The following is a 13,196-nucleotide window of genomic DNA, read 5'->3' as shown; positions in this document are numbered from 1 at the left end:
AGTTATTACAGAGTCTTCACATGATCATTTTAATGACCACTATCTACCAACTGTCTCTCTCGTAGCTTATTCTTAGGGGAGGTTATCAATAATTTTTTTTGTATTGTTATTTTAAGATGTGTAATTCATTGGAAATAGAGGCAAATGTATTACATGTTTACCGTAAAGTAGTTGAGGAAAAGATGTCTTAGTTACAATTACTTTTTAAGGCCTGAGAAAAAAATTAAACATATACTTGGGTCATCACATAATTTTAGCCTCTTCTGCCACACAGGTTGTCACCTCTCCAGCGCACTCAGTGCAAATGAACAGCCTGTAACATAGCTACTTCCTGTGTGCACTAAAAGCAGTATTTCATACTGTACTGTGTATGGAAATGATGCTATTCCTGAAGTGACGCATACTCTAATGTTTTTAGTGGTCAGCGAGAATAAATTACATCACTGCTAAATATAAAACACAAAGTATCTTCATTCTCTTTCTCTCCCAGTCTCTGCCTCTCACTATTTCAGGTATTTTTCTTGTTGGATTTAAAATACATATAGACTGTCCATCTAATACCTTGACCTCTAAGTTTGATGACCTCCTTGCCTCCATTGATCTTGTTCTCGTACCTATTTTAGCCATCCACCCCACAATTGTACCCTAGATCTTGTCTGGTCTCTGTAGTAGTGTCCCACACTATCTACCACCTCCCACCTTTCCAGCTTTCTCCTTTCAGTACTCTGACTCCAACTTAGCTGAAGTTCCATGATTTACCATTTTGTTCTTTCCTAGCATTTCTCTCCTTTTGTCATACTTACCTTGGAAAAACTTCCACCTTGGTAAAATCCTGCCTTTAGCTCTTCTACCCCTGCACTCACAAGGAGTAGATGAGGAACCTGGAGAAAACAGTCATACTGACTGGTCTCACTTTAGAGGGATCACTAACCTTAAGTGAGTTCCAGTATGCGCAATCCTACTAAGTGTCTGTAGCCCTCCACTTTACCTCTCGTCAGAGTATTTCACATTGTGTCACTCTCTCTTATGAAACCTCCAATACCCACTCCTCTCCACTCATTATTCAAAGCTGATGACTTCATTTCCTATATCACTGATTCTGCTGAAGTAATCAGAAGAGAACTTGCATGTCCTCCATCAACCAAATCCATCAGCCTACCTGCATCTGTATCTTTATTTGCTGCTTTCCTTCCTTGTAACTGCCTTTGCTCCATCTGAGGCCACCTACCTGTACACTAGATCCCATCTTCTCAAGTACGCAGAAGTAGGCTCCTGCACGTCCCCCCCTCCTACTACATCTTCAGTTTTTCTTCTCCTGCATCATTTCCAAAAACATACAAACATGCTGAAATACCTCACATTTCTTCTGCCCCATTTCACAGCTATCCTTCACAGAAAAGTTTTTTATATTCTCTATCTCCACTTTTTGTCCTCCCATTCTCTCTTGAACCATTTCAGTCAAGTTTCATCCATCGTTCAGAAACTGCTCTTGCCAAGGTCAGCAGTGATCTACATGTTGCCAAATACCATGGTCATTTATCATTATTCCTCCTCCTGGACCTTTCAGCATTATTCAACACAACTGATCACTCTCCTGAAACACTTTTTGAACTTGGCTTCCAGGATACCACTTTCGGGGTTTCTCTTCTGCCTCAGTGACTGTCCCTTGCCTGTCTCCTTTGTTCATTGCTCTTCAACTTAATCTGAAATGATGGAGTACTTGTGTCCCAATATTCAGTTCACACATTTTATTTAACTAACTTTCATTAAATTTCATCTATATACTGGTAACTCCCAAATTTAATTTCTTGAATAGTTTTTCCTCTCCTAACTGCAGATTCATATATCCACCTGCCTACCCTACAGCCCATTCTCAAACTTAATCTGTTCAAAACTAAATTCTTACTTCCCATATCCGTTCTCTCAGTCAGCCTCCTTGCAGTTAATGACAATTCGCTTTTTCTAGTTGCTCAGGCCAAAAGCCTTGGAGTTGTCCTTGACTCTGTCCTTTCTTTGACCTCCCATGACCACATTGGGTCAACTTTAAGACTATATCAGGAATCTTACCACTTCTCACCACCCCATCAACTACCACCCTGTTCCGGGCCTGCATCAGCTCTGGACTGGTGAGGTGCAGTAGCTTTCTAGTTGGCATTACCATTTTCACTCTTGGCCTCTGTGGTCTGTTCTCAACATGGCAGCCAGAGGGATCATTTAAAAATACAAGTCATATCATAGCATATGCCTCTGCTCCAAATCTACCACTTGCTTCCCATCTCACTCAGAATAAAATCCAGGGTCCTTATCGTGCTCTACAGGGCATGCCCTACTGCAGTGTAGAGTGTCTGCCCCTTCTTACCTTTTAGACATCTTGTCTTACTCTCCCTCACTGTACTCCAGCCACACAGCCGTCTTGTTGTTTGTCAGATACACCTAGCATCACTTATCCACTTACTGTCAATAATCTGTTCCTGAAAATAACATATTTTGCACTAAAATGCTGATAGGGAGTCTATTTACCATTATTTTAAGTAGGAAAAATTGTAATGTAGTTGCATAAAACCTATGTATCAGTGACAAATTATCATGTTGAGATCATGTTTAACACATTGTGCCCTGATCACCAAACAACTCATATGATTGTTAATAGGCAGTTTTGTGTGTAGTAATATTTACTCTTCCATTCTAATTGCTGTTCTCAATTGCTCCTATTCTTTCTCCACAGTTTTTTAAAATACTTCCTCCACTTTGGGGGGGCACTTTTTATGTAACAGTAGGGAAAAATAAGAGCTAATTATGGAAGGCACTATAGAAATTTGTTCAGGATAAGTGAAAATAGCAGAGAATGGCCCACACTGAGAATGAGGCTAGTGCCTCTTAGCTCTAGCAACAGTGGAGATTTGTTGATACTTAGTGGACTTCCCCAGTAATCTACATAGGAGTCTGAATTATACCAATCATATTCAGAATGTAACTTAAAATTCTACTCATGCATTGTTTTGTTAAAATTTTTTTGTTGAGTTTTGGAGAAAGAAACATAAATTTTCCTGTGTAAACACTGACAAAAAACATTGGCTGGTGAGAGATATCTCTGGTCTATGTTGGTTGTATATTAAAAACTAAGATAAATCAAACCAATAAATCAAATGCTTTAAGCCTTAAACTTATACAGTAATGTATGGCAATTATTTCTCAATAAAACTGAAAAAAATACCCAAAACCAAGAGGCATTCTCCCAGGGAACAACATTCCGTCCGGTATAACATTGTTTATTAAAGAAGTGCGTGCATGCATTGCATTCTTGCTACATGTATATATATTTTTTGTGATAGAGATTTTATTACATATTTAGTAAGAGACAAAGAAGGTTAATGAAACATATCACCTGGCCCAATTAATAAAAATTCTCATCAGACTTTACATGGTAATTCTATTTTTAATTTTTTGAAGAATGACCACACTGTTTTCCATAGTGGTTGTACCATTTTACGTTTCCATCAGCAGTGCACAATGGTTCCAGTTTGTCCACATCCTGGCCAACACTCGTTGCTTTGTTTCTTTTTATTTATTTATTTTAATAATGGCCATCCTAATGGGTGTGAAGTGGTTTCTCACTGTGGTTTTGATTAGTGTTTTCCTAAGGATTAATGATCTTGAGTACCTCTTCATGTTTTTATTGGCCATTTGTATATTTTCTTTGGAGAAATGTCTGTTTAAGACCTTTGCCCGTTTTTTAATCGGGTTGTTTATTTTGTTGTTGTTGAACATCTAAATATTTTATGTAGTGGAAAATATACTAAAATACTTAAAACATGTCTTTTTTCTCACTATTAGTGGTGCAAAGTACAGTTTGCTAGCTCATACTACACTGAGCTTGGAAAGTGCTGAGAATAGCTTCAAGACCCATAATCTGTCTATTAATGGGGATGGTAAGTACAGTCTATATTTTACTTATTATACATGTTATGTCAATATGTGTGTGGTGACAGTAATAATTTCTAATTTTAATATGTTCCCCTGAAGTGGTTATTGGCTTAAATAATGTAGGCACGAGTGACTCTGTGGATTCTTGAAAATATGTCTGTCCCTTTTCCCCAAAAGCAGAAAGTTTATTTTTCTCTTTCTACTGTTTGCTAGAGATTTGTTTGTGAGGCTTGCTTGGAGAGAACAGAAAGGTTTTGCATATTCTGAATCCTTGTCTTTGACTTGAAATTGGTGACTTTACCACTCTTCTAGTTGTCAAAGATGTATCTTATTTTTAAATTTGAAATTGAGGAAGTCAGTAAAAGCATGAAGAGGTACTCAAGATCATTAATCCTTAGGAAAACACAAATCAAAACCACAATGAGAAACCACTTCACACCCATTAGGATGGCCATTATTAAAAATAAATAAATAAAAAGAAACAAAGCAACGAGTGTTGGCCAGGATGTGGACAAACTGGAACCATTGTGCACTGCTGATGGAAACGTAAAATGGTACAACCACTATGGAAAACAGTGTGGTCATTCTTCAAAAAATTAAAAATAGAATTACCATGTAAAGTCTGATGAGAATTTTTATTAATTGGGCCAGGTGATATGTTTCATTAACCTTCTTTGTCTCTTACTAAATATGTAATAAAATCTCTATCACAAAAAATATGTATACATGTAGCAAGAATGCAATGCATGCACGCACTTCTTTAATAAACAATGGCATACCGGACGGAATGTTGTTCCCTGGGAGAATGCCTCTTGGTTTTGGGTATTTTTTTCAGTTTTATTGAGAAATAATTGCCATACATTACTGTATAAGTTTAAGGCTTAAAGCATTTGATTTATTGGGGTTTGATTTATCTTAGTTTTTAACATACAACCAACATAGACCAGAGATATCTCTCACTAGCCAATATTTTTGTCAGTGTTTACACAGGAAAATTTATGTTTTTCTCCAAAACTTGACAAAAAAATTTTAACATACATAAAAAAATTTTGATGATGAGCAAAAAGTCACTAAGGAGACATAATATGATTCCATCTACATCAAGTTCAAACCAGTAAGAGCTAAATTATATTTTTTAGGGAAGCACACATAAGTGGTAAAACCATAAAGAACACAAGGAAGTGAATACCATACAACTTGGGTCATATTTACACCTAGGTAACTGAGGAGAGGTAGTGTTGCCAATGTTTTATTTCTTGACACAGAGATGGTTATGCACATATTCATCTCATAATTATTTGTTAAACCATACATTTATATTTTATGAACTTTCCTCTATTTTGAATGTAATTTTTTAGTGCGAAACTTAAAAAATGTACAGAGCCATCTATCTTTACAACAAATGGTATAAGGAAGGTAGTATATAATTTTATTTATTATACTTCAAAAAATGAAAAAGAATAAGTAACCCAAATCATATTTCCAAACCACTTTACCAACGCTACTCTATATTTTTCATCATAGGTAAAAATAATCTTGGAGCGTGGAGAGTGCTCCTGCTGTTTTACAAATCTTCTAATCACTTACCTCCCTTCTTCACCTTGCTATATATTTCTTTTTAATAAACTATAACTACAAATTATCATCTAGAGAAAAAGGTTTAAGATTAATTTAGCCCTACCTTCCCGTATATCCTCTGCTTGCTACCAACAGAAGGTAGGCAAGAGTGATTCTGTGGATCACTTGTTACGTCAGTATATGTTATGTCAATATATGTGTAAACACTGACAAAAACATTGACTAGAGAGAGATATCTCTGGTCTATGATGGTTGTATATTAAAAACCAATATAAATCAAACCAGTATTTTACATTCAATATCAAATAGTTTATAACCCATATTATATGATATTAAGTATTTGAGTTTAAATCCACCATCATATTCTGTTTTCTGTTTGTCTTACTTATTCCATGGTGGTTTTCTCTTTCTTGTGTCTTTAGGGATTGATAGTTTTATCATTTCAGTTTTTCCTTGTTCTAATTAAAGTTATAATTCTTTTTCTCATCTTTCAGACATTACCTCTAGAAATTTTATTAATCATACTTAAGTCTAAAATTAAAAGATAATTTTACCTTTTTCTCAGATCCTGCAAGGACTTTAGAATAAACTCCATTTCTTTGACCTATGTGCTATTGTTATATATTATAATTCTGTTTGGTTTTTAAATTTCACAAGATGTTTTATACACTTAATATTTATTTAGATTTGCCTGCATGTTTCCATGTACTGCTTGTGTCTTATACCTTATTACATCTGGGATTATTTTCCTGCTGCTTGAAGTGTAATCCTTAGAATTTATTTTAGTATGTTCTGCTAATATCATACTTCTTAGTTCTTTGTGTATGTCTGAAGATGACTTTGTTTAGCTTCATTCTTGAAAGATATTTTTTACATGCTGTAGAAGTTCGGCACTTTAATATTTTACTTTGTGAATATTAAAGATATAATTCCAGTACCTTCTGGCATCTTGTACTGGCTGTCGAAAATCATTTGTCAGTGTGTTGCTTCTGTGAAGGTAACTTTTCATTTTCTCTCTGTCTTTGGTTTTCTGAAGTTTCACCATGCTATAGGTGTAGAATTTAATTTTATTTATGCTGCTTTTGGAAATCCTTGAACTTCTTTAAATTGATGGATGTCTTTCGTTATTTCTGGACAAAATCTTACTTATCTATTCAGGCAGCCTCTGATCCATTCTCTTGCCTTTCTCCCTGTAACATTCCTAGTAAACCTATGTTAGTCTTTCTGACTGTATCCTCTATGTTTAGTACCCTTTATGATGTATTCCTCATCTTTTTGTCTGTCTTTGCTGCTTTTCTGGATTTTTAATGCACTATCTTCTATTTCCTTTATTCTCTTTGCAGCTCTGTCTGATCTGCTGATAAATCTGTATACCAAGTTCTTCATTTCACTTATTGTACTTCTTATTTCTAGAAGTTCTGTTTGACTTTTTCAAATCTGCTATGCTACTTTTCACTTTTTATTCTCTGCATATATTGTTAATATTATCTTTTAGGTTTTTATTAAAAGAGTAGGCATAGCTGTTTTATAGTCTATGGCTAATGATTCAGATATATAAAGTCTTTCTTGATCAGTTTCTCTTTTTTTTTTTTTTAACTGGTTCTCACTCATGATGTCTCAATTCCTTGCATGTCTAGTTATCTTCATGTGCTTGTCATTGTAATTGAAAGTCTACATAGAGGAATAAATTAATGCTCGGTGTCTCTGTTTGCTTCTCGCAGGCACCTGGGGAGACTATCATTCTGGGCTTACTTTATCCAAAGACCGTGTCTGAGTTTCTCTGCATCCCTTCATCCCTACCTCCAGGCAATGGGAATCCTGGGCAGTTAGGTTGGTTTGCTTATGGTTCACCACTACCCTGTTGGTGATTCCTTTGGGATATCAGTTTAATATGAGGAGAATCCTCCCATTAATCTGCCTACATTGTTCAGGTCCTAGACTGTGATTTCTGTTCTGCTTCCCTCGTCTTGCAGGATCATTAAGTCATAAATTGAGATTTGCTGGGATTGGCAAATGCTCTCAGGACAAACACAGCTTCTGTGCTCATTTAACTCACTGGTTCTCATTTATCAAATTTGTACTGGTAGTTTATTATAGTTTTGTTACCTCTTTGTTGCTCTGGGGAAAAGTTTTTAAATATATTTGGTTCAGCATTTTTAGTAGTTTTCAGTGGGAAGATTGGTCTGAACAATCTAATCAAGCCTTCTATCACCCAAAACTTGAAGTTTGCAATAGTATTAGCATTGTCAGTTTTATTGGAAAACTTGGCAAATTAAGTTTAATTCCATTTGTGTTAGTTCTCTAGAATTACCAATATTATCACCATATGTTGAGTGCCTATTATGTGCCAGACATTGTTCATTGAAATATTATTCAGCCTTGAAAAATGAAATTCTGCAATATGTGACAACATGAATGATCCTTGAGGACATTATGCTAACTGAAACAGCCAGTCACAGAAGGACAAATACTACCTGATTCCACTTATATGAGGTATCTAAAGTAGACAAACTATTAGAAGCAGAGAGTCGAATGGCAGTTCCTAGGGGCTAGGAGAAGGAGAAAGGAGGAGCTGCTAATAAACAGATCTAAAGCTTCAGTTATACAAGATGAATAAGTGCTAGAGATCTGCTGTACAACATTATAACATTTGTTAACTATACTGTATTGTACACTAAAAATCTGTTAAGAGAGTAGATCTCCTATTACATGTTCTTACCACAATAAAATATAAATAAATAAATGAACACTGTTGAAGCAGTTTTTATTCTTAGTCTCTGTGAGACGTAGTTATAAGGGAGCATCACAGTGAAGTGATTAATAGTGGAGACTGTGGAGCCATCAGCCTTTAGATTCGTATTCTAGTTCTAGCACTGGCTAGCTCTGTGCTTTCACAAGTTCCTCATTTTGTTATCATTTATATTTTACAAATGAGTAAAATACAGCTTAGAGAATTTATGTAGCTAGCCAGTGGTCGAGCCAGACTTTAAGTAATCCAGGAAAGGCTGTGCTCTTTCTGCACATTCCGGTTAGGCATGATTACTGATAAAGCACCTAAAGACTCAAAATACTATCGATGTGTGAATAATGGAATTGATGATGAAAGGTCCCATTCTTTCAACCAAGTCACCTGAGAGGTTGTGGAAAGGAATAAAATTCACAAAGAAATCATCGATTTTAGCAGTGTCACTTGTCTTCAGTGTTCTATAAGATATTACTAGATTCTCCTTTAATAAAATGCTCCTGAGCAAATAAGCATGGGAGCTATGTGGTATACTTCTTTCTTTGAGAAACACAATAAAGACTAGCATGTTAAAGACTGTGAAAAGACCTGTGCTTACAGCAATAACACCCAAAAACTGTTGACACTGGAACTTGTAGATTCCACAGAAAAAAATTTTAAGAACACTAACCTATATGCCTAACCCTTTTGATGTGATAGGTGTATCTCTAGAAATGTATGTAAATTAAAATCTTGTAAATCAATTATATTTGGAAAAAAAAAAGAAAGCTTGTAATTAAAAAGAAACAAAATTTTATACAGAAAAAAGCCACCCTCTGGTTTATTCATTAATAAATCTATGTTTAATAGGGTTTCCTAAATAAATTTATGTCAGTGTCTACCAAATACTATAAAATAAAGAGGAAATACAAGATTTTTGAAATTTATAACTCAACTTTATTACTTGTACTAGTTGAAGGAAAAAGCCAAAATGATATCTTAAGGCTTATATTTGTCATCAAGAAATTTTTATACTTTTTATAAAACAATGAAACCACATTGTAAAGATTGACTCACACAGAACTGAGATGTTATCGATTCTTTCTCTTGCCTGTGTTTTGTTTTTGTTGTTGCTGTCGTTTTTAAACTCCATTTTGCTCCCCATCTGAAACTACAGATGAATTAGATAAAATCTTTAAGTAATGAAAAGTCAAACTGCTCTTTCACTTCCTGTTTCATTTCATCTTGTCCTAATACCACCTTTGGTTAGAAAAGAAGAATTAAGTATTTTGATTAAATGTGTTGCACAAGGGCAGAAAGACAGCATTGAGAAATGGAAAGGATATGGTTTGGGGAGTGAGAGTGCCCTGGATATGAAATTATGAGAAGCATCTGTTACATGCCAGACACAGCGATAAATGTCATGCACACATTATCTTATGTGATTTCACAGCAACCGTAGTACTTAATAGGTAGTATTTTAAGAATGAGAAATTGATACTCGGGCAAGTTAAGTGAATAGCCTAGATGCTGTATTTCTTGTCAGAAGTAGGGAGAAGAAGCTGTGACTCTGCTTTATTCCACAGTGGTCATGAGCTGTAGAGAAACCTATGTAGGAAGTAAGAGGTGATTGCAGTGTATGTGGCACGTGATCTGTAGAGCAAAGAATTTTACATCCAGTATCCCTTTTCAAGGTTTGCAATGAGGAAGGAATTATTTTTCTTGGTGTGCCATGAAATCTGATCTTATTTTACTAGAGAAGCACACTGTTACATGTGGTATTTAGGTTCCAGATACATTATTGATTGTGACTGGTCTGAAAAACTAATCATTTATGATTCTGTTTCTTTAGGAGGTGGATCCTAACTTAAAAACAAGCCATTCATAAATCTGGGTTCGCTATGTAAAGAAATTCGCTTTCAAACTTTAAACTCATAAATCACAAGGGTAATTTCAATTGTATTACGTAGATGCATGCTTTTATAGAATTTTTATTTCGTTTCCTGCCTATTTTAGAAAAGGAGATTCTCATTTATTTATTTATGTCTGCATTTTTAAATCATTGACTGTATTGTATTTATACACTTATTTCTCTCAGATCAAACCCTTTGTTTCTAAAAGACAGCAGCTTTAACAAAGAGTTGAATAGTCCCAGACAATTTGTGGTATGCTATTCTTTAGTAGAATGTTGAGCAGGTAAATTGTTAAAAAACTGTTTTTGTTTTAACTTTGTGCTCTTCATTTACGCTGGTCTTTTTCATTTAACTGATGTGTCAAGCCTTGGCTACACTGCCTCTATATATTAAATAATTGTATTTTTACAAAAAATGTTTTATTTTCTGGACTTACTAAGACCTTTTGGTCAATGATAGTAACAGCCAATGGTTAGTCATTTAATAGGCACTTACCAACATGGGTGCAGTGAAAACTTTACAGATATTTTTTGTGTGGTGGTCCAGTGTGAACATAGGACCGTATGTTGCATTTTTATTTACACCCCGATACACAGAATAAATTATGCAGTGCTTTCCTTCCATACAGTTATAAAGGTTGTATACCTACCTGCACACTACATTAAAGGACTATCTTAATGTTTTTTGAAAGAACTTTTTTAAACAATTGCAGACTTACAGAACAGTTAAAAGTTGAATATCAAGATTTTTTTCCCCAAAAAATATATGAGAACAAGTTGCTTACCTGATGCTTCATTACTCCCAAATATGTTAATACCTGTTCCTACTAAAAGACATCTGGCTACATCACTACAGCTATTCAAGTCAGCATTAATACATTACTATTGTTTCTACTAATACAGACACCATTCAAATGTTACTCCAATAATGTCCCTTATGACAAAAGGATCCAGTGCAGATTCACGCATTGCATTTAATCATCATGCTTCTTTAGTTTCTTTCCATTTAGATCAGTTCTCCAGTCATTCCTTGGCTTTCATAACCTTGACATTTGTAAACATCATAGTTATTTTGTAGAAGTTCCCTCAGTTTGGGTTCATCTGATGTTTTCTTGGGCTGAGACTCAGGGTATGCATCTTTGGCAGAAATACCACAGAGGTGATGCTGCGTTCTCATTACGTTCCATCAGGTGGCATCTTTTTTTTTTTTTTTTTTTTAAAGGGCAGTTTAATATGGATACATGGGAGCCATTTTTTTTTAAGTATTTATTTATTTATTTATGGCTGTGTTGGGTCTTCGTTTCTGTGCGAGGGCTTTCTCTAGTTGTGGCAAGCGGGGGCCACTCTTCATCGCGGTGCGCGGGCCTCTCACTATCGCGGCCTCTCCTGTTGCGGAGCACAGGCTCCAGAAGCGCAGGCTCAGTAATTGTGGCTCACGGGCCCAGTTGCTCCGCGGCATGTGGGATCTTCCCAGACCAGGGCTCGAACCCGTGTCCCCTGCATTATTGGCAGGCAGATTCTCAACCACTGCGCCACCAGGGAAGCCCCAGGTGGCATCTTTTGATTCACCCCATTACTGATGATGTTCACTTGATTAGGGCGGTGGCTGTCAAGCTTCTCTACTGTTAAGTTTCTCTTTTTGTTTTCCTCTTTGTAATTAATACATGTTTTGTGTGTGGCAGGGGGATACTTTGAAACTATCTAAGTATATTTATTAGACTTTCAACTTATTCATTGATTTATTTATATCAACATGGACTCATGTTTTACAGTTTTATTCAGTGCATTATAATCTGCTAATATCTTGTTTAAGATTCAGATTGTCTCCATTTTGGCCAATGGGAGCACATTCAAGATGGCTTCTGTGTCTTTTTACATGTCCTCCTCATTCACTGAGTACTTCCTTGCTTAAGGCATAACAAGATATTTCAGGCTTATCATGTACTTTCCCTGCCCCAGTCCTGGAGTCATCCATTTCTCCAAGGAAGACTGGTTCTTTTTAATAGAAATAATATTTAGAAGACATGATCTGAGCTATAGGTATATTCATTGCTATTAGACTGTCACTATTAGGTGTCACTTTTCCTAAGCCCTCTCAGTGGACATACATGTATATATATTTTGTCATGCATTTCTTTTTTAAAATTAATTAATTTATTTATTTTTGGCTGTGTTGGGTCTTCGTTGCAGTGCACGGGCTTCTCATTGTGGTGGCTTCTCTTGTTGCAGAGCATGGGCTCTAGGTGCGTGGTCTTCAGTAGCTGTGGCATGCAGGCTCAGTAGTTGTGGCTCATAGGCTCCAGAGCTCAGGCTCAGTAGTTGTGGCACACGGGCTTAGTTGCTCCTCGGCATGTGGGATCTTCCTGGACCAGGGCTCGAACCCACGTCCCCTGCATCGGCAGGCGGATTCTTAACCACTGCGCCACCAGGGAAGTCCTGTCATGCATTTGTTCTTTTTTTTTTTTTTTAACATCTTTATTGGAGTATAATTGCTTTACAATGGTGTGTTAGTTTCTGCTGTATAACAAAGTGAATCAGCTATACATATACATATATCCCCATATCCCCTCCTTGTTGCGTCTCCCTCCCACCCTCCCTATCCCACCCCTCTAGGTCGTCACAAAGCACCAAGCTGATCTCCCTGTGCTATGCGGCTGCTTCCCACTAGCTATCTAGTTTACATTTGGTAGTGTATATATGTCCATGCCACACTCTCACTTCATCCCAGCTTACCCTTCCCCCTCCCTGTGTCCTCAAGTCCATTCGCTATGTCTGCATCTTTATTCCTGTCCTGCCCCTACGTTCTTCAGAACCATCTTTTTTTTTTTTTTTTTAGATTCCATATATGTATGTTAGCATACGGTATTTGTTTTTCTCTTTCTGACTCACTTCACTCTGTATGTCATGCATTTCTTAATCTCTGTATGTTGAAAACCATGAGTTCACACCAGTATATCTAGTTCTAATCCAATACCAAAGAGTTCATTCTGCACATTTGTAATTCCTTTCTCTGACAGTGAGAAACCTGTCTTCTATTATCTTTAATGCTTTTTATTCTTT

The 13,196-nt window shown here is 36.1% G+C and overlaps 1 protein-coding gene across 1 annotated transcript in view; it reads left to right on the top strand.

Moving 5' to 3' along the window:
- The window catches only part of RTKN2 (rhotekin 2), a 78,348-nt gene that overhangs the window by 44,065 nt on the left and 21,087 nt on the right, over positions 1–13,196 (top strand). The window contains exon 7 of the mRNA XM_059899913.1: positions 3,835–3,929. Coding sequence (XP_059755896.1) covers positions 3,835–3,929 — 95 coding nt within the window. The remainder of the gene's footprint in view (positions 1–3,834; positions 3,930–13,196) is intronic.

The sequence above is a fragment of the Balaenoptera ricei genome, chromosome 16 (assembly GCF_028023285.1).
Source record: "Balaenoptera ricei isolate mBalRic1 chromosome 16, mBalRic1.hap2, whole genome shotgun sequence".
NCBI classification, from domain to species: domain Eukaryota; kingdom Metazoa; phylum Chordata; class Mammalia; order Artiodactyla; family Balaenopteridae; genus Balaenoptera; species Balaenoptera ricei.
The sequence above is the reverse complement of the archived record's forward strand: the minus strand, read 5'-3'. Positions and strand labels throughout refer to the sequence as shown.